At 51.3% G+C, this 17114-nt stretch overlaps 5 protein-coding genes across 5 annotated transcripts; all 5 read right to left on the bottom strand.

The window, feature by feature from the left end:
- Positions 1–425: 425 nt before the first annotated feature.
- On the bottom strand, positions 426–2364 carry NFIA_027980 (sugar porter family MFS transporter; the record flags this gene model as incomplete). Its single annotated transcript, XM_001261620.1, has 5 exons — positions 426–820; positions 872–1225; positions 1282–1713; positions 1769–1883; positions 1942–2364. 5 exons carry the CDS (start codon positions 2362–2364, stop codon positions 426–428), a joined length of 1719 nt encoding a protein of 572 aa, XP_001261621.1.
- Positions 2365–4546: 2182 nt separating this feature from the next.
- Positions 4547–5902, bottom strand: NFIA_027970 (Rieske [2Fe-2S] domain protein; the record flags this gene model as incomplete). Its single annotated transcript, XM_001261619.1, has 1 exon — positions 4547–5902. The coding sequence occupies one exon, from the start codon at positions 5900–5902 to the stop codon at positions 4547–4549; it is 1356 nt and encodes a 451-aa protein (XP_001261620.1).
- Positions 5903–6372: 470 nt separating this feature from the next.
- Positions 6373–7868, bottom strand: NFIA_027960 (putative flavin-containing monooxygenase; the record flags this gene model as incomplete). Its single annotated transcript, XM_001261618.1, has 7 exons — positions 6373–6512; positions 6576–6804; positions 6854–7104; positions 7156–7194; positions 7243–7314; positions 7367–7646; positions 7695–7868. The coding sequence occupies 7 exons, from the start codon at positions 7866–7868 to the stop codon at positions 6373–6375; spliced, it is 1185 nt and encodes a 394-aa protein (XP_001261619.1).
- An 880-nt stretch (positions 7869–8748) lies between these two features.
- On the bottom strand, positions 8749–10741 carry NFIA_027950 (ATP-binding protein; the record flags this gene model as incomplete). Its single annotated transcript, XM_001261617.1, has 2 exons — positions 8749–9081; positions 9134–10741. 2 exons carry the CDS (start codon positions 10739–10741, stop codon positions 8749–8751), a joined length of 1941 nt encoding a protein of 646 aa, XP_001261618.1.
- A 1254-nt stretch (positions 10742–11995) lies between these two features.
- NFIA_027940 (NACHT and TPR domain protein) lies at positions 11996–16262 on the bottom strand (the record flags this gene model as incomplete). The annotated part of the gene is made up of 2 exons (XM_001261616.1): positions 11996–15829; positions 15894–16262. The coding sequence occupies 2 exons, from the start codon at positions 16260–16262 to the stop codon at positions 11996–11998; spliced, it is 4203 nt and encodes a 1400-aa protein (XP_001261617.1).
- Positions 16263–17114: the final 852 nt, after the last annotated feature.

Here is a 17114-nt window from a genome sequence, read left to right as displayed (position 1 = left end):
TACGCATTGAAGCTCTTCTACCAAGCGAAGAACTCGGCCATGAAATCTACAACATTCAAGTTTGGCTTCTTGTCTAGCGTTGTGGGGATTCATGGATGCAGAAAACCGGCCTTAGACCGCTCCTCAAAGAGTCAAGCTTGGACAGAGGGGGCAACCGAGAGATCTCGACAGGCAAGATCAATCAGTAAGAGGCTTACTGATCTGTGTGAAGTATCGGATCTACTGCCACCTGGGTAAGGAGGCAGTAGACAAGCTGATCAGATCATTGACTAGTCGTAGAGCTGTATATCTGATGGTATCGGGATGGTCCAATAATTATAGGCAACTGTCCCACGCAATAGACTAATCGTTCTGACTCCCACCATCTGTAGAAGATTGCAAACGTGAACCATGTCACCAGCTCCGCTCTGCACTGACTTGAACCTCTACATTTCCCGGACCTCGTCATGAACTGGCATCTTCTCATCAGCCAAATCTTCGACCCTTTCCACTCCTGCCAGTCCCAGCCGCTCATTGATACGCAGCATGCGAAGTCGATCCGACTCCGCAATGCTGTCCTCTGCACCTCCAAAGTAGACATCAAGCTCTTCCAGGGTCTTGTCCTTGGTCTCAGGAGCAAATCTCCAGATGAACAGACCACCAAGGGCGCTGAAGATAGCAAAGAAAATGTATGTGCCGTACTTCATCGATTTGAGCATGTCCTTGGTAGTCAGACCGATGATGAAGTTGAACATCCAGTTGGTCGAGGCCACGATGGACACGCCCCGAGAACGCATACTGTTTGGGAAGATTTCCTGCGCGAGAACCCACGCGACGGGGCCTAGTAGGGTCAGTGTTTGGCACGATCATTCCGGGGAAGAAGAAGACGCACCCCATGAGTACGCAAAGTTCACAGCGAACAGCCAGATAAAGGCGATAGCGACCCATCCCTGAGCCTTGTCCAGACCCATGTTCTTACTCCACTCATCCTGGTACAGTCCTTCGACAGTAGCGACCACCACGTGGCAGCAGAACATGCCGACTGCGCCGGCGATGAGGAAGGTCTTGCGACCGAACTTGTCTAGAAAGAGGACGGCCGGTAACGTAAAGGTGATTTGCAGAATACCGGTCACTCCAGTGGCTAGAAGAGTCGTCTTCGTCGAGGAGAAGCCGAACGAAGCGAAGATCTGAGGGGCATAGTATAGAACTGCATTGATACCTGTGAATTGCTGGCAGATCATTGTTCCTATAGACCAGAGTTATTGGGCAGAGCAACTACAAAGGCAAAAAACGGAAGCTTACCGCAGCCGAGGACCAGACGTTTGAACATGTTGGGAGCGAAAAGCGCCTTCCAAGGGGCCAGTCTCCCTCCCACGCGGATGGCCTCCTGGTCGGACTCCTCATCGAAGAGAACAGCCGCCTTGATTTCAAGAATCTCCGCCTTGAGCAAGGGATCTGCCGGACTCAGTCGTCGCAATTTGGATAGGGCAACGACAGCTTCCTCTTCGCGGTGCTTGGTCATCAGCCACCGAGGAGAGAAGGGGAAGAAGAACATTCCAAAGAAGAGAATCCATGCAAAGATAATCTGCAAGGCCAGCGGCAGCCGCCAAGAGATGGTCTTTTGGCCTAGACAGGTGTGTCCGTGATTCTGAGCGGCATTGTAGGAGCCATCGGGTAGGTAGGGGTTGTCAATGCCTTCAGGATTGCAGGTGGTGCCGCCGACGTATTGCATGCCTATTAGTAATTTGTCAGACAGGATAGCAAAGCGGCAACCAAAGGGTAGACGTACCATAGTCGAGCCAGAAAGCAATAGAGGTTCCAATAGTAATGGAGAGTTGCTGTAGCGATACGAGTGATCCTCTCAGTTCGGGAGGAGCAATCTCGGCTTGATAGAGAGGAATAACCTAAGGACGGCCACACAGTGAGCGAGTATAGGATGTTACCGAGCAGAAACAGACATACATGACTGAACATGCCAATTCCCACGCCACCGATGATACGACCCGCAAAGAAGTACGCGGGAGTCTGCGCACCAGCCTGCAATCCGGACCCCAGCGTGAAGATAACCACGGCGACCATCATCGAGTACTTGCGGGAGATCCGATCTGCCAGGTATCCGTTGAACAGAGCACCCGCCCAGGCGCCCAATTCCAGAGCAGAAACCAGCCAGCCCTGGATAGTTGAGCCCATCAGGTAGGGGAAATGATTCTCAAAGTTTTCCATCACCAGCACGGGACTCATGACTCCCTGATCGTACCCGTACATGATACAACCCAGCGAGGCAAAGGCACAGGTCATGAAGACGTACGGGTTCTTCAGCATACCCACTAGACCATGCGGCTTTTCCGCGTTGGCGCGGCCAACGACTGATTGACTGATAGCCATATTGATGCGAATCCCTATGCGGAGCGGATCAACGACGCAAAAGAAGGTCGACTTGGGGAGTGATGGTCGTGAGAGCGAGGGGAGTCCGGTATTAATAAGGCAGTTACTTCTCTCGACCCAGTCTGGGGTAATATCTCGGCATGCGGAGTTCCATCCGGAGTCGGGAGGCCTGGATATCGCAAGATAAAATGGCTAGTTCTCCATACTACCAGACGCTAGAGGGGTTGACAGTAGCATTCGCTTTGGGGTTGCATCATTATCCTGGGGTCGGAGTATCATCGGCTCTGGAAGTCCAGTAATGTCCATTGGAGATCGAGATGACGCGCCCGTTCGACGTCCATGACTCGTTCTATGATGAGCACGATCTATGGCGAGTCAGGCGAGCAGCGGATACCATGTGTCTTCTAAGTCCGAGTCAAGGCCTTACGCTGAATTCCTGGCAGCGGGGGTGGGCTAGTGAACTGGATCGGGAATGGCATCTATTGAAATATGATACCACTAGGCTAAAAAGTGTCCGGACATGATTCCTAACAGTCTAGGCTCTCATATCCATAATTATATTTTTCAACAGCATTCAGGGTCACAGTAATAACTTGTTAAGCCATCGAGCTGGTAGCTAGCTGACAAGGAGTATCAGTATCCACTATTATTTAGTTACTTCGACTCGCAGCTGGTCAGCACTACTACATTGGCTCGTCTGACTCCTCCGGAGCAGGCAATATTAGGCGTCCCGTCCTGGCTTGCGTGGCTTCAGACAGCGCTTGCTAGTCTCTCTCGATTGATGGGAGCTGCGGGGACCATGAATTATTCGGTTAGAGCATAGTAGGCCTTGTGTGAGATGCTCAAAATGAGGAGGTCGTTGCAGTCTTTTGCTGGACAGAGGCAGCACATAGAGCGTAACTCCAACAGAAATATTCAGTCGTAATACATAGACACTACGTACTATCTTGACCGTGGCCACAAGAACCAAGCGTTTTTAGTGGCGGTGGCTTGGAGCTTACGACTGTCTTGCCAACGGATGAATGTATTATCAATCGTCAGACGTGCGGGAAAAGATTTAATACGCTGAATCGGGAGCTGACTCGGCTAATACTAACGTGGTATGGGCAAGTGATAGTGATGACCCGAAGTTGGGGTCCCCAGAAAAGAAGATAATGTGGATATCAGTAACACTATAACGATCACTCGGAGAATATCCATCAGGGAACAACAAGATTGACATTCTATTCTCTATGGGGAAAAAAGATTCTGCCGATTCAGACCACTATCCAGAGCTACCCTTTGTTGCGGGTGACTACTCTTGCAGGCAATATGAATCAGTGAAAAACACCCTAATGATCCCGATGCATCCGAGGATAACTACTCTAGATAGACTAAGCTTCCTGCCCAGTGTCGTTCCACCTCTGGACCGGCTTGGCGATAGCAGACCCGACTCACGAATCGAAATCATCATAGGATGAGTCCCGGACGCAGGATCATTGAACGTTAGCGCTGACAACTCCGCACTGGTTCCTGGCCAGTTCGACGATTGGGTGTCCTCTCTTGACAGGCATCCACAGACCCCAGTTTCTCTCATGGAAGTAATAAAATAAACAAATAGGCCGAGTCACGGTTTCTCCGCAGCGCATTAATCTCACCGCCGGCATAATTTTGGTAATGTTCTGCATAACAGCCATGCGATGTGAGACACGTTGGTACCAGACCCGATCTTTGCGCCTGCATTCTATTCCAGGGTACCCCGATTTTGAGGGCAAGATTTTGAGAGCAATCTTGCGTGATATTAGACCGGTCCCAGTTGCATAGTAGGCCCCCAATCCTAAACAGCTTACTCCCTGTTCTTCCCGCACGGTTGTCCGCCCTATGTTCAAGGTGAGACACAATGGATCAATGCCTGCCAATCCTCATTCAACCCCGGAATGAGTGACGAAGCAAAAGATGTCCGGTAGGGCCCTATTATGCACAATGTGTGGGGGTGCTTGACTTTGAATGTCACCGTCAAAGGTCTGATGGCTAGAACCTAGGCCCTTCACGTTTGAGGAACAGTCGCTCATTGAGCAATCAGACTGTGGATGACACATTCAATATCCATACAACTCCTCGGCGTGGTGCAGCTCAGATAGACAAGAATGTGCGCAGCCAGGAAGTTAATGCATAGCACAACCTAAATGGAGATGTCGGCCTCTCAGTTGACAGCGATGTCACTTTGTCCCATCAAATTCTCATAGTATTGCCGATTTAGGCCGGCCTGCATCCTCGCCTCATGGTTGAACGGTTCCTTCAAGGCCCCTCGAAAATGCTTCTGTGCATTAGTGCGGAAGACCTGGACTGGGTCCGTGCCTTCTTGCTGACAAATCCACGTCAACCAGCGATGGCCCGTCGTTACATGGGTGATCTCGTCGTTGTGAATGATCTCCAGCGCATCAACACTTTCTGTGTCCCCCGCTCGACGAAACTTGTCGATCGTCATGGGATTGACATCGAGGCCGCGAGCCTCATGTACCAGTGCAATGACGGAAATTCGGGCTCGCAGATCATGGGCTGTGGCCATTGCGGAATCCCACAGACCGTGATGCACGGGCAATGCACCGAAGTAGGAACCCATCTCTTCCATGCGTGTGCGAAGGAGGGAGAAATGTTTGGCTTCGTCGTTGGCCACCTTCAGCCAATCGTGGAAATAGGTTCGAGGGAGCTCCCGGGGAGTGTCTCCCCCTTGCGGCTGCGTTTGGAAGGCTGCGAATCGGATACAGATGTCGATGGCGAGATCGATCGCCCAGAGTTCAATGTTGGCCAGAGCATGCAGCATGGCAATGCGGCTCTTCAGCGTTCCACCTTTTCCCGCGCGGGGCATCGATCGAGGTTCCACAGTCACCAGACCGTCGCGAGGTGGTTGATCAGGAGGCTTGACCGAGCCACTGCCGATAGGCATTGGCGAAGAAGTCTTCTCTCTTTCGGTGAATGTGGAGTACAAGTGAGCGGTCAATTCGATCTTGTGTTCGTGATTTGATGTATTCAGAATATGAGCCGCCCAGTCACATAATGTGGCATTCTCATCAAGGTACTTGGCGGGTGTCGTCTGTTGCGACACGGGCTGTACGGTTGTACGCTCCGAGGCAGAGCCTTTCTTCAGCTTGATTTTCTCGCTGACAGGGTCCAGTCGCACCAGAGAAGCATCGCCCGGATACTGTACAGTGAGCTCCCCATCACCAATCTTCACAGGAAACGTGCATGCTTTGATGCCCACGCTCGACTCCCCAGTCTCGACATTAAAGTCGTACGCGTGCCACGGACACGACGCAATGTAGACGGAATCCTCGATATCAACGTGAGAGTCTTCCATAGGCCCTCCAGCATGAGGACATTCAGCCTCCATGGCATAATAGCACCAGCCATCCTCGGTTTCATTTGCCGCGGGGCTGCTGCCTTTGGAAGATTCGATAGTGGGCAAGCGGAACAACACCAAACGCTTGCCATCGGAGAGATGAATCACGTAGCGCGATTGCTTGAAATCCGACAGCTGGCCGAGATAAATAGCCTTCATCTTTCTCGTCTTCTTTCCAGTTATCGCCAGACTGTAGATCGATTTCTCGAGATCAACTACCCGTGGGTACTCGTCGCAATTTGGCGACCGGGAAACAAGACAATCTCTGAAGTCACGTGGCTTACTAGACTCTGATTGGTGGACTGAACATTCGTCGGACACATCGCCCAAAACGGCTTAGCGTCACTGTCGCCTGTCGGTGCCTCAGGTTTCCATCATGTTCACTTCGAGGCATTCCCATCAATACGAGAGCTTAATTTCTCAAATATCACTGGATCTGGTAGAACTCCTTCGGCCAGCTATCTCCCGATATCTTTCAACCTATCTAAATTCAAGGTGCTAACAAAGAAGACAAAATGCGAAGGCCTGTACGGAGTACTTTTGTCATTCCGCCAATATATATCTTTCTCGACATCTAGTCTATTTCACCACCAAGAAAAACCTCGAGTGCCATTCCTCCTGCCCTCAAGTCAATCTCCCTCAACAACTGGTGTTTCAGAGTATACTGGCAATGGATTTCCAAGCAGATGCGCCAGAATTTGCAGCGCTACAAAGCGAGCATAAAACCGAGCTTGGCCCATTCCTCCACCCACATACCACAGGCCGGGATCTATAGTTCACAAAGTCAGTTCCAGTAACAGAACCCAGTGCAGGCACCTTTCGGGAAACATACGTCCGGTAGGTACATAAGCACCTTTGAGCTCGCCTTCCTGGTTAATGCCCCAGTAATCCTCCACCTGCGCATAGAGTTCTTCACCAAAGTATTCTCGCACCGAGTCGCGGAGGTTTCCTGTAAACCCGGTGGCGTAGATAACTACATCGGCTGGCAGGTGGGTTCCATCCTCGAATATGAGACCGTTTTCAGTGTACGACACGAGACGGTTGTCAGACTTGACCTTGATCTGGAGCCGATGAATACGCCGTCTGACATTTCTTAGAAATGCGACTCACCAAGCCCTGCGCTATCTTTGCAGAAGCGCCAGTATCCATGTAATGACCTCCGAAGCGCTCACTGAGAAGCGAAATGAGGTCTCCGTAGCGCTCCGTGTTGAAGCCAGCTCGCTCCAGTGCTGCGAACCGCTCAGGCTCAGCCTCTGCTTGGGTGTTCAAGGCAGCCATGGTGATAAGGCGGCTTACTGCTAATGGCCCCGCGAAGAGTGTGCGATCGGATGTCTCGAGTGGTGTATGGTCATTCAGAATTTCTAGCAAGGGTCAGTATGTCTCCGAAGCTTCCGAAGTGAGGCGTCAAGTACGTTTCCAGACTTTGGTCAAGTACTCCTGAGGAAGTACATCTGTATAAAGTCACTACAATGAACAGGGCAGAGGAAAGCTGCACTGACATGTCCGACTGCGTTGGATCATAGTCACGGATGCCACTCCAGCGTCAAGCATATCTTCAGCGATATCATGGGCTGTATTCAACGTGAGCATCAACATGCCATGATGGCTTTCTCGGTTGCTCACCAGTGTTGGCCGTTCCAACCACGACACCTCGCTGACCTTTCCAGTCCCATGCGTTATGATAACTCACCGAATGCTGGACAACTCCCTCGAATCTTTCTTCCCCAGGATAAAAAGGCTTGTGTGGCTTATTGCACGGTCCACCAGTGGCAAGCACCACATGGCGGCACGTAAGGATCTTGATGAGTTCGGAACCCGCTATGGTCTGTCTGACCTTCAAGGTCCATTGTGCGCGCGAGTCGTCCCACGTACCGGATTGTAGCTCACTGCGGGTCCATATATGCTTTGTCGATTAGCAAGAAGTCAGGGACGTTGCCTTCAATGAACATACTATCCTGTACTTCTCAGCCCATGTGGCGAACCCTTCCGCGAGATCATCTTTAGTCAACCACTCATGGTCGATATGGGCAAAGTTTCGTTCAAAAGGCAGATGGGAATAGTCGCGGATCGTGTGTACTGTCTTGGGTAAGCCACTTTCTCGTACAAGAACCTGAACAACACACATTTTGCGGAGTCGTATCGAAGACGCCAGTTGTCGCCCACACGTGGGTTCTTGTCTATTACGAGATAAGACACCCCTAGTGCTTTCAGTCGGCCGGCCACATTGAGGCCGGAATGACCAGCCCCTACGATGAGACAGTCAAAGTCAGTCGTGGAATCACCCACAGAGGGGCTTTGAGTCGTCGTATCAAGCGTGTCGACACTAGGATATTCCCTAAATCGATCCAGCAAAGTCTGCAACATCCAGATTGTGTAATCGCCATTTTCGCCCGATGGGATCAAGGAGAGCACACCAGAACAACATGCAGCAGGGCTAGCATTGGTTTCGAAGCGGAAAGGAACGTCGATCCAGCTACACGATGGACTAATACGCACAACATGTGCTTCGTCAGCTTGTAGGCAGAACGATTGGGCTCGTCGCGCCAAACACCGGTTGTGATAGATCTCCGAAACTGTCCGAGGAGAATAGAACGTTCTCAAAGTCCCAGTCAGTGCGAAACAATCTCGCCAGATAGCGACCTCGGCGAAATCGGATGCTGACAAGCGCGCAAGAGAGTTGGCAAAGGAACTGGCAATGGATGCAACGTCGACATCGTCAGGGAGTATTGCAGATGGAAGTGCGTCAAGTAAGCTAGGAAGGATGTCTTTGCTTCTCGTTTGCGTCATGGCTCGATATTACAGAAATGTGTTCGATGAATTGTGACAAGAAAGATCTTATCCTGGCCGGTGCAGCCTGCAAAATGTCCATGTAGCACGAAGGTGGGGTAGTCAGCCCTGCCTTAGGCAGCCTTGCACATACAGCAGCTTACGAGGAGTTGATCTACTGTTTTTGGAGAGTTCAAGATATTCAAATACGCTATGTCTGTCTTTGGACGATTTCCTCCTCAAACCCCATTCGCAGTGGGCAACGTAGCATCCCTGAGCTTGAGTACTGTTTGTAAATGCTCGTAAGCAAGCGGCTTCTCTTGCGACCATGCCAGCAAATGGGCTGTCTTGAGCACATTCTTGATCTGTCTGCCATTCAACGACACTCCGGCCAAGGTCTCCAGCTGTTCATCGGAGAATTGTTCAGTTCCTGCGGTGCGAGTCAGGAACTGCTGCCAGATATGGCGACGGGAAGTCATGTCCAAATCTGGGTAGACGATGGAGACGTGGATTCGAGATTCAAAAGCTGGATCAATGTTCCCAGCGCGGTTGGTTGTGAGGAAGAGGATGCCCTTGATGATACTTGTCAGCTTATTGGTATTGACAAACGGAATAGAAACTCACCTCGTAATACTCCAGCATGCGTAGAAAGATCGACACCAACTCATTCCTCCACAAGTCCGTTGAGTTGCGGGCTTCCATGAACACGTCCGCTTCATCGAGCAGAAGCACCGCTCCCCACTTGGGAACCATCCGCAGGATATCTTTCAACGCCTCCTCTACCCTCGAGGCCGACGTCCCCAGATCTCCCGCGCTCATCACATACAGCGGCACCTTCATCACTTCGGCAACGCTCTCCGCAGTGAGTGTCTTACCGACACCCGGGGGCCCGCTCAGTTGCATGATGATTCCTCGTCCTTTGCCCTGGACCACGTCGTCAAACGAGTCCACTTGTTTTGACTGCGCATTGGCAAAGGCCAGAATCAGTGTCTTGAGATCCTGTTGATCCTGCGGCAGTACCAGGGAATCGAAGGCCTGTGAATCCCACACGATCTCCTTGACACTGTCGAGATTGAACTCCAGCCACCGTTTCTCTTTGAGCGAATATCCACGCAAAGTGGGAGCGGCCAGCAGTCGCTCGTCATCTGTGAGTTCCTTTCCACAAGTAGGATACACTGAGACGGACTCGTCTGGGTTGAAGGTGTTGAACGCCTCCGCGTCGATGATGATGCGACTTTTGATGTTGAACTTGAATTCCCTTCTCATGTACCGACCCACAGCCAAGCCTTCATAATACTTGAAATGATACCCCTTGTAAGTCTCCCAGACCGCTCCACGAGCGACCAAGGCGTCACGAACGGATATCTGGTCACTGTGATGTCTTAGGGGAAACACCGGAAGAGCCGTGATGGGCATGGTGCCAGCAAACGGTGCCACTTCAAAGTCCTTGTCGCGGAATCCAAAGTCATCACCGTCGAAATCAATGTATTGGGCTTCAAGATCGAATGCGCCCGTCCGACAATTTGTCTCTCCTGACTTGAATCGAAAGGCTCGGGGGCGACCGCCAACCATACTGAAGATCTCATCCTCCGGCTCGAAGATGGTCCAGAGAAGATCATGGGTGACGACGCCGTTGAGCACAAGGTCATTTTTACGGGCAATCGTATCCCGTAGCTCCTCTTCGAGGATAGTGTAGAGAAGGTCCACGTGCGATTTGGTCACCGAGTCTAGCTCCTGGTCACGCGCACTAGCGAATCGCTCCCATCGATGAACGAAAGGCTTAAAAGGACTGCGGAATTCCACTCGCTCCAAGGTCATGGTCACGCCTGGATAGCCATCGAGTACTTCTCCGAGGACTTTCTTCAGCCGCTCGCTCTGCACGACAATGGAGTGGATTTGAAGAGGTTTGCGACCATCGTAGCACTTGACATGGCGGACAATGAGAGCATACTGAGCCGACTCCGGGTTCTCACCTGTGCTGGGGAGATCATCGGGCTTCTTCTTGGTCCACGAAGTGCGACCATTGTCATCGCGTTTGGACTGGTAGAGGTTGTGGACCTCGCAGATCGTCCCTGGGGGGGCATACTTGACAGTCTCGGCCGCGTCATCTGCATTGTCTTCCATATCTTTCTTGCTGGAGACAATGGTGTTGTCGTTGATGACCTCCATTATCTCCGACTCACTGTCTTCGGATTCGGAAGGAATGTGCCGAGAACGACGTCCGTAACGCATAGTGGAAGCCTAAGGTAGAGATAGATGATTCTGCAAGTCGGTTGAACCTGGAGGAGGAAAATGGCCACTCTTATGCGTAAGTGACGGCTACCAGGCAGCAGTCCCCTAGCCGTGCACCAGTGAATGTGTCTTGTCGGAAATCAGCCTTGTCGCTCTCATCATGACTCGGACTGGTGTATCCCTGTTGTTCACTGGTTGACGTGTTCGCTCGACAGCCTTGTGAGTCAACCCCTCTCTTCTGCCTGATCCCAACAACGGTTCTAGATCGACGCCTTCTAGCCTTGACCCCATCACCAGTCATTGAATGTACGGAGACCCAATTGAGCCTCATGATGAAGGTTATGATATCAGCTCATTAATTCAATTTGACAAATCATGTAGTGGGGATGGCTATATCTGTATTGTTGACTCTGCTGCCTTCATCATGTCCTGCAGCACCTGCAAAGCAGCATCCTCCTTTTCTAGAAGCACAAAGATGTGATCGTGGAAATACCCACTGACAACATTGGTACTAATTCCATGACTAGCGAGCTTCGACGAGATCGCAGCAATTAGTCCCACGGCCTCCAGGCTGGAATGCACCGCCAATGAGATCTTTTTGCAAGGAAAGGTATAGTCGTGCAATCCATTTGACTCGGCGAGATCTTTAGTGGTGATGATGCTCAATCCCTCGTCTTCTTGAAATAGCATCTCTGGTTTCAGGGATTGAAGGGGAAGATTTTCGATTGGCTGTGTTGTGGTGAGAAAGACAAACGTCTCCAGGTGTGCTGTAGGTCGCATCGACGCCAGGAGGGTGGAAGATTCTGTTCTCCTTTGGTTGGCGAAGACATGGTCAATTGGGATATTTCAATTGAGATGAATACAAAAGTTCGATCTAAGAATTAAATCTAGTATAAAAGGATGATCTTGATGAAATGCGACCGGTGGAAGTGATGGATGAGTGACACTGGATCAACCTGTCTGATGAGAAACTAAGACATGATGTGTGTGCCGAGGCTATTCTATTACTATGAGATTTTGAGTCTGGGGAATGTACAGGTAATAGCAGTTGGTGCCTGATAATCCGGGCAGGCCAGTAGACATGTTGCTCTCTTTTGGAGAAAGAATCTCTTGACAGTCTCTCCCTCTCTCTCCTCTCACCTTCCCCCTCAGGTTAGTTCATCATCCTCACCATCTCCTCCCTACTGATAGATTAATCAACTTGCGGCGATACTCTAACGGATTGGTGCTATTGAAACATGACAAAGCTGTTGCCTACACCTTCCATTCCTTCTTCAACTGAGCGAGCCATTCCTCATAGGTCAGAACTTGTCCCTCCACCAGAACTCGGTTGGCCTCTACCTTCTGTGGTCGAGGCGGAATATATACGAAGTCCTTTACATGGGTTGCCCTACATACCTGGAATGGCATGGCCCCAGTCCGCAGCAACTCCGAGCAATCCTCGCAGAAGCCCGTATCGAAGCAGATCGAGCACAACGAAATGCATTCCCTCGATTGAAGCTGCCTTCGACACGGTCCATCGCAAGTGTACCCATAGTCACTATAGTCGCCTTCCTCAATCTCCGCCTCGTCGCTATCCGCATATCGTCCGAGAGCATAGGCAATCGCAATGACATTTTTGACGTCACCAGCAGCGAGTAGAGCATTTTGCAAATCAGCCAAACCTGCGCTGTCGTTCTCTGGGTCATCGTCGGATAAAATCTGGATAGCCCGTTTGACGGAGGGAGCGAGTAGAGCCCGCGCCTCATCGTGTCGGCCTGTCAGGCGGTACCACAGTCCAAGAGAAATGGCCCGAGCCCGCGCGGCGATCCAGAAAGCAGACGTGTCCTCGGTCTTGTACCGTGCTACCAACTGCTCCAATCGTCTGACGTACTCCTCCGCCTCGGGGGAACCCACGCCAGCATCGACGGCATGACACAGCCAAAGTTGGGCCAGCTTGGAGGAGGCGATGACCTTGGCCGCTCCAATCTGGCCTTCTTCCTTGGCGGATCCATACGTGTTAAGGATTCTCTCCCACCGCTTCGTCGCCTTGTCTTGCTCTCGGGTGTATTCCGAGTACAGACGCGCAAGCGAAAGGTCCAAATCAGCCGCGACAACCGTCATGGACGACTTTCGGGCCGCTCGGGCCGCATCGCGGTAGGAACGGACTATGAGGTCGAGATTCCCCGTAGCCTGGCCAGCGACGGCTAAGTACTCAAGAACCTCGTCATTCACACTTGGCATCTGCCATAGAAATTCGGTCAGTCGATTGTACTCTTTGTCGGGAACTTGTGCATCGGCATATTCTCTCACAAGAGAGATGGTTTCGTTGAACCGGTCCGTTTCGTTCTGGAAACGCAGGATCCTATATGTGCACGTGCTGCAGTAAGGATTAACCGCAAGAGCTTTCTTGATCTTAAGATAGTGCTTCTCTGCCTGCCCCAGCTGCTTATAGCAGGTTGCGATGCGGTCCAGTGTTACGTGCAAATGTGCAGTTAGCCTTTTCTTCTGATCGGGCTGATCAGTGAGCTGCCTTTCCAGAACTGCTTCTACTTCCTCGTCGAGTGCAAGGGTGGTTGCCCATTCTTTCCTGCTCAAGTGTGCTATGGCCATACCTGATTTTGCAATCCAGTTGTTTGGGTCTATGGCGATCGCCTTCTTGAAATAGTCCAGAGCTTCGTCTATGTGGCCGGTCTGGCGCAGCACGATGCCGACCCTTTGGTACCAGCGGGATGTCTTTTCGGTCTGCGCCCATTCCGCAGCCTCGACGACCTCGGCGGCAGTCGGTGCAAAACGGTAAAGAAAATCCTCATCGATCCCTCTTTGACATTTGAGATAGCTGATAATCATAGCCGCCGGGGCCGGGGGTAGCCATTCGTCTTCAGCCAACCATTTCTTGGTGCAAAGCTCGGCGATGGGTCGGAAGGTCTCTACAGGCTTCTCCTTGACGGAAAGGACGAACTCGGCCTCCTTGACTGCAAGCGACTCGACAATCTCGGCATCATCCCACCAGCGCTGAATGGCCTTCAGATTTTCGCTTGTCGAGACCCAACTTCTCATTGCCAACCATCTGGCCATGTACTCTTCCGTACCGAACATCATGGCCAGCATGCTGGCGATTGTCTTTTTGTCCTCGAGCGAGGTCTCTGAGGGCTGCACTGAATGGAGGTGTTGCACCCAATTTTCTTTGGCGTAGGCCTCCATAACGCTGGAATCCGCAGCCTTCTCGGAAAACTCGGTATCGATGAGGATCTTGAGGCACGTCTTGAGGACATGAGCTTTGGCATCTTTATAAACAACTCCGACTGGCAGTTTGTCCTGCGCAGCAGAGACCTTGCCTTCGTTTGGGTCACGGAAGAAATCGCCCAGGGATGCGTGGCTGAATGTGACGGTGGTTGACTTCTTGTTCGAATCAAAGTCTATAATGTTGTCAACATCTTCAAAAGCGTCCTGATCATCGCTATCAGGTTTAGTAGTATCCTCGTCGTCCGACTCATATGTCCTCTCTGCCATGGTCTGGAGCTCCGTTGTGGTCAGACCGTCCTCACGGTCGAGGTTGAAGAAGGCAGCGAATTGTTTGCGAAGGGCACCTTCGAGGTAAATCATCCCATCTCCCTCGGCTGACTTCAACTCGAGGATTGCCTCCGCCTCGCAAAGGCTCAGAGGACGAACCGCGCAGGTAACCCAGAGCAGGAGCTCGTTAAGAAATTCCAACTCTTCGTCGTTCAGACTGGCGGAGAAGCTCAGGAGGACGTGGCGCAGCATCTCCTTCAAGCCCTTGGGCGCCTGCTCGAGGCTTTTACGGATGCTGGACTCGTTGCGCTTCTTGACCAGCTCCTGCAGCATCAGGTTCACCCACAGAAACATGCCCTCAGCACCTGCAGACAGTTTTTCGGTAATCTCCTTCCGTAGAGCTGGTGAGACGCGCCGCAGGATCACTGATTTCTGAATGCTGGTTTTGATGTACCGGTCGATATCAGCGGAATTTTTCAGTGTTGTCACATAGATTGTCGGGACGTTGGTTTCGAGAGCTTCAGCCAGTTGGTCGCTGATATGCGGCCGTCCAACCATGGCCAACTGCAAACGGCCGCGATTCGGGGGGTCCAGAATGTCCTTGGCAAGCTGTAAGAAGGCGAGTCTTTCCTCCTCAAAGGCCTCATCGACCGCATCGAAGAGGACATAAACGCTGCTCGTGATTGACTCTTTCTTCAAGAAGTAGTTGACGAAAAGGGTCCGCCACGCACTTTCCAAAGTTCTGACGCTCCCGTAATCTCCAAGGGCTGCAAGGTACTTCTCATATGCAGGATCATTGCTGCTGATCTGATAGGCGAGATCGCGCAGGGCCTGGTGAAATGACCTCGTGGTGGGGTTGTCATCCTTGAAGAAGAAGTACGCTATGGAGACATGTGAGGGATGTTGTACCCCCTGCGGGTATTGGTCTTTGAGGAAGGCGACAATGCTCGATGAAAGATAGGATTTGCCAGCTCCAGGATTACCAGAGACGAACATAACCGGGAGATCTCGAACCAACCAGCCTTGGAAGACATCTTCATGCCTAACCCAATCTCCTGTGCCAGGAACACGGGTTTTGCTGATCCTGTCATACCAATCCTGTGCCGAGTCTGTTGCGGATGGTTGCAGAATCTTCCTTACAAGATCGCGCTGAGACTTTGCCGTGTCCCCATGGTTTTCATCCTTGCCGTTCGTCGCAATCAATAGGTTGCCCAGCATTTCATGTACCTCGGTGACCTGCACGGTCATCTGATTGACGACCTTTCCCGTCTCTTGAACTGTGACATTCGTCGACGTGACAGTGGTTTGGAGTGTATCCACCACGCGCCCTGTCCGTTTCGCCTCGACCAGGGTTTCGGCACCGACGAGGCTCGCTTCCACTTTGGTCAACTTATCCAATTTATCCACTGCCTCTTTGATGGCGTCGTCGGTGCCCAGGAGGATGTTGCGGGTGAACTTGAGCAGTCTACCTCGCTTGATGACCTTGGTCGAAAGGGCGAAGATTTCCACCAACGTTGTGAGGATATCGCTCAGCTTGTCGCTGAGATCTTCGGAAATTTGCTCCCGACCATAGGCTTTCAACCGGATAGTGAAATCCTGCACACATTAGATGGGTCTATGTAGGACCGAAAACTGAAGCGAACAGTGGAAGAGAGCCCACCTTCAGTGTTCCCATCAGATCCTCAATCGCATCGTAGGAGCTCGATACTCCTTTGGCAGCCGTCACGAGGTAGGTCACCGCGCCAAAAACAAGACTGCTGGGAGGAAAGACCATCGACGCGCCTCCGGCAGCGACATCGCCGAACAGCTGGACTGGAATGAGTGCCGCCTGCATGGCATCAAAGATAACGCCGCGTTTATGACGGTACTCGCTGAAGGATTTGTTACGCTCATCGATCTCTTTGGCCAGGTCATCGACACTCTGGAGCTTGCAGAGGAAGGCGACATCGAGATCCTGTTTAGTGATTTCCTTGTACTTTTCGATCGCCCGCGCGTAGATGGCGGGGATTTGATTGTTTTCGACAGTCATTTTCCTGGGCTTGATCTATGCCGTATATTCCAACGAGTATGTTGCATAGGTGAGTATTATCATCACCGCTGTGTTTGGAGTCCGGTCATCTGCCCAACACTATGTAATGTTGAAACCAGCGGCTTGACAGTCGCGGCACACAGATTATGAACCCCACGCTTCATGCTGACGGGCGCGAAGTGCCGGGCCTCTTAAGGGAAAATGTATGGCCAGAATGAAGTGCGGCTGAAGAGAGGCGGGCGGGGATTTGATGGTGTTAATTAAATGAGGGGCTCGAACAATCCAAGGCCGTAAGCTGCATTTCTAGCAGTAGGTAAGTAGTTCTTGTGTAATCCGACAGCTGACACGAGGTCAACATTTCATAATCCCGCGACGGTCAGACAGACGCCAGGAGATTGGGCTTCCGCTGTTGGTCCTCATTGAAAGATTATCCGCACTTGATACTCCAGACGGAAGGTCACTCAGCAGTTTCAAACACTGTTTTTCCGGGGTTCTCCATAAGTTGACTAAACATGGACATAGTCATCTCTGCAGGGAGCTAGAGGGATAATTACATGGCATGTGCCCATGTTGTTTTGCCCATTAATATACATTCTAATGCGAAAAAGGATTGGTTATTAGCTATTTGAAACAGCTGATAACCTTAGGAAAGGGAACACTGCATAACATTATGTTAATCCTTTAAAGAACCTAGAGTAAATGTCCGGTACTCTGTATGGTTTTGTCAAGCTTATATATATCTAGGCAGTGTCATCATCCTCTGACTTTGCATCTTTTCGCAGCTCTTCAAACCAGCACTGGCCTTTGAGGCCTATTTTGATAGCTAACTCAAAGTATTCTTCAAGATCCCTC

Source organism: Aspergillus fischeri, genomic scaffold (assembly GCF_000149645.3).
Source record: "Aspergillus fischeri NRRL 181 1099437636263 genomic scaffold, whole genome shotgun sequence".
In the NCBI taxonomy this organism is placed as follows: Eukaryota; Fungi; Ascomycota; class Eurotiomycetes; order Eurotiales; family Aspergillaceae; genus Aspergillus; species Aspergillus fischeri.
The sequence above is the reverse complement of the archived record's forward strand: the minus strand, read 5'-3'. Positions and strand labels throughout refer to the sequence as shown.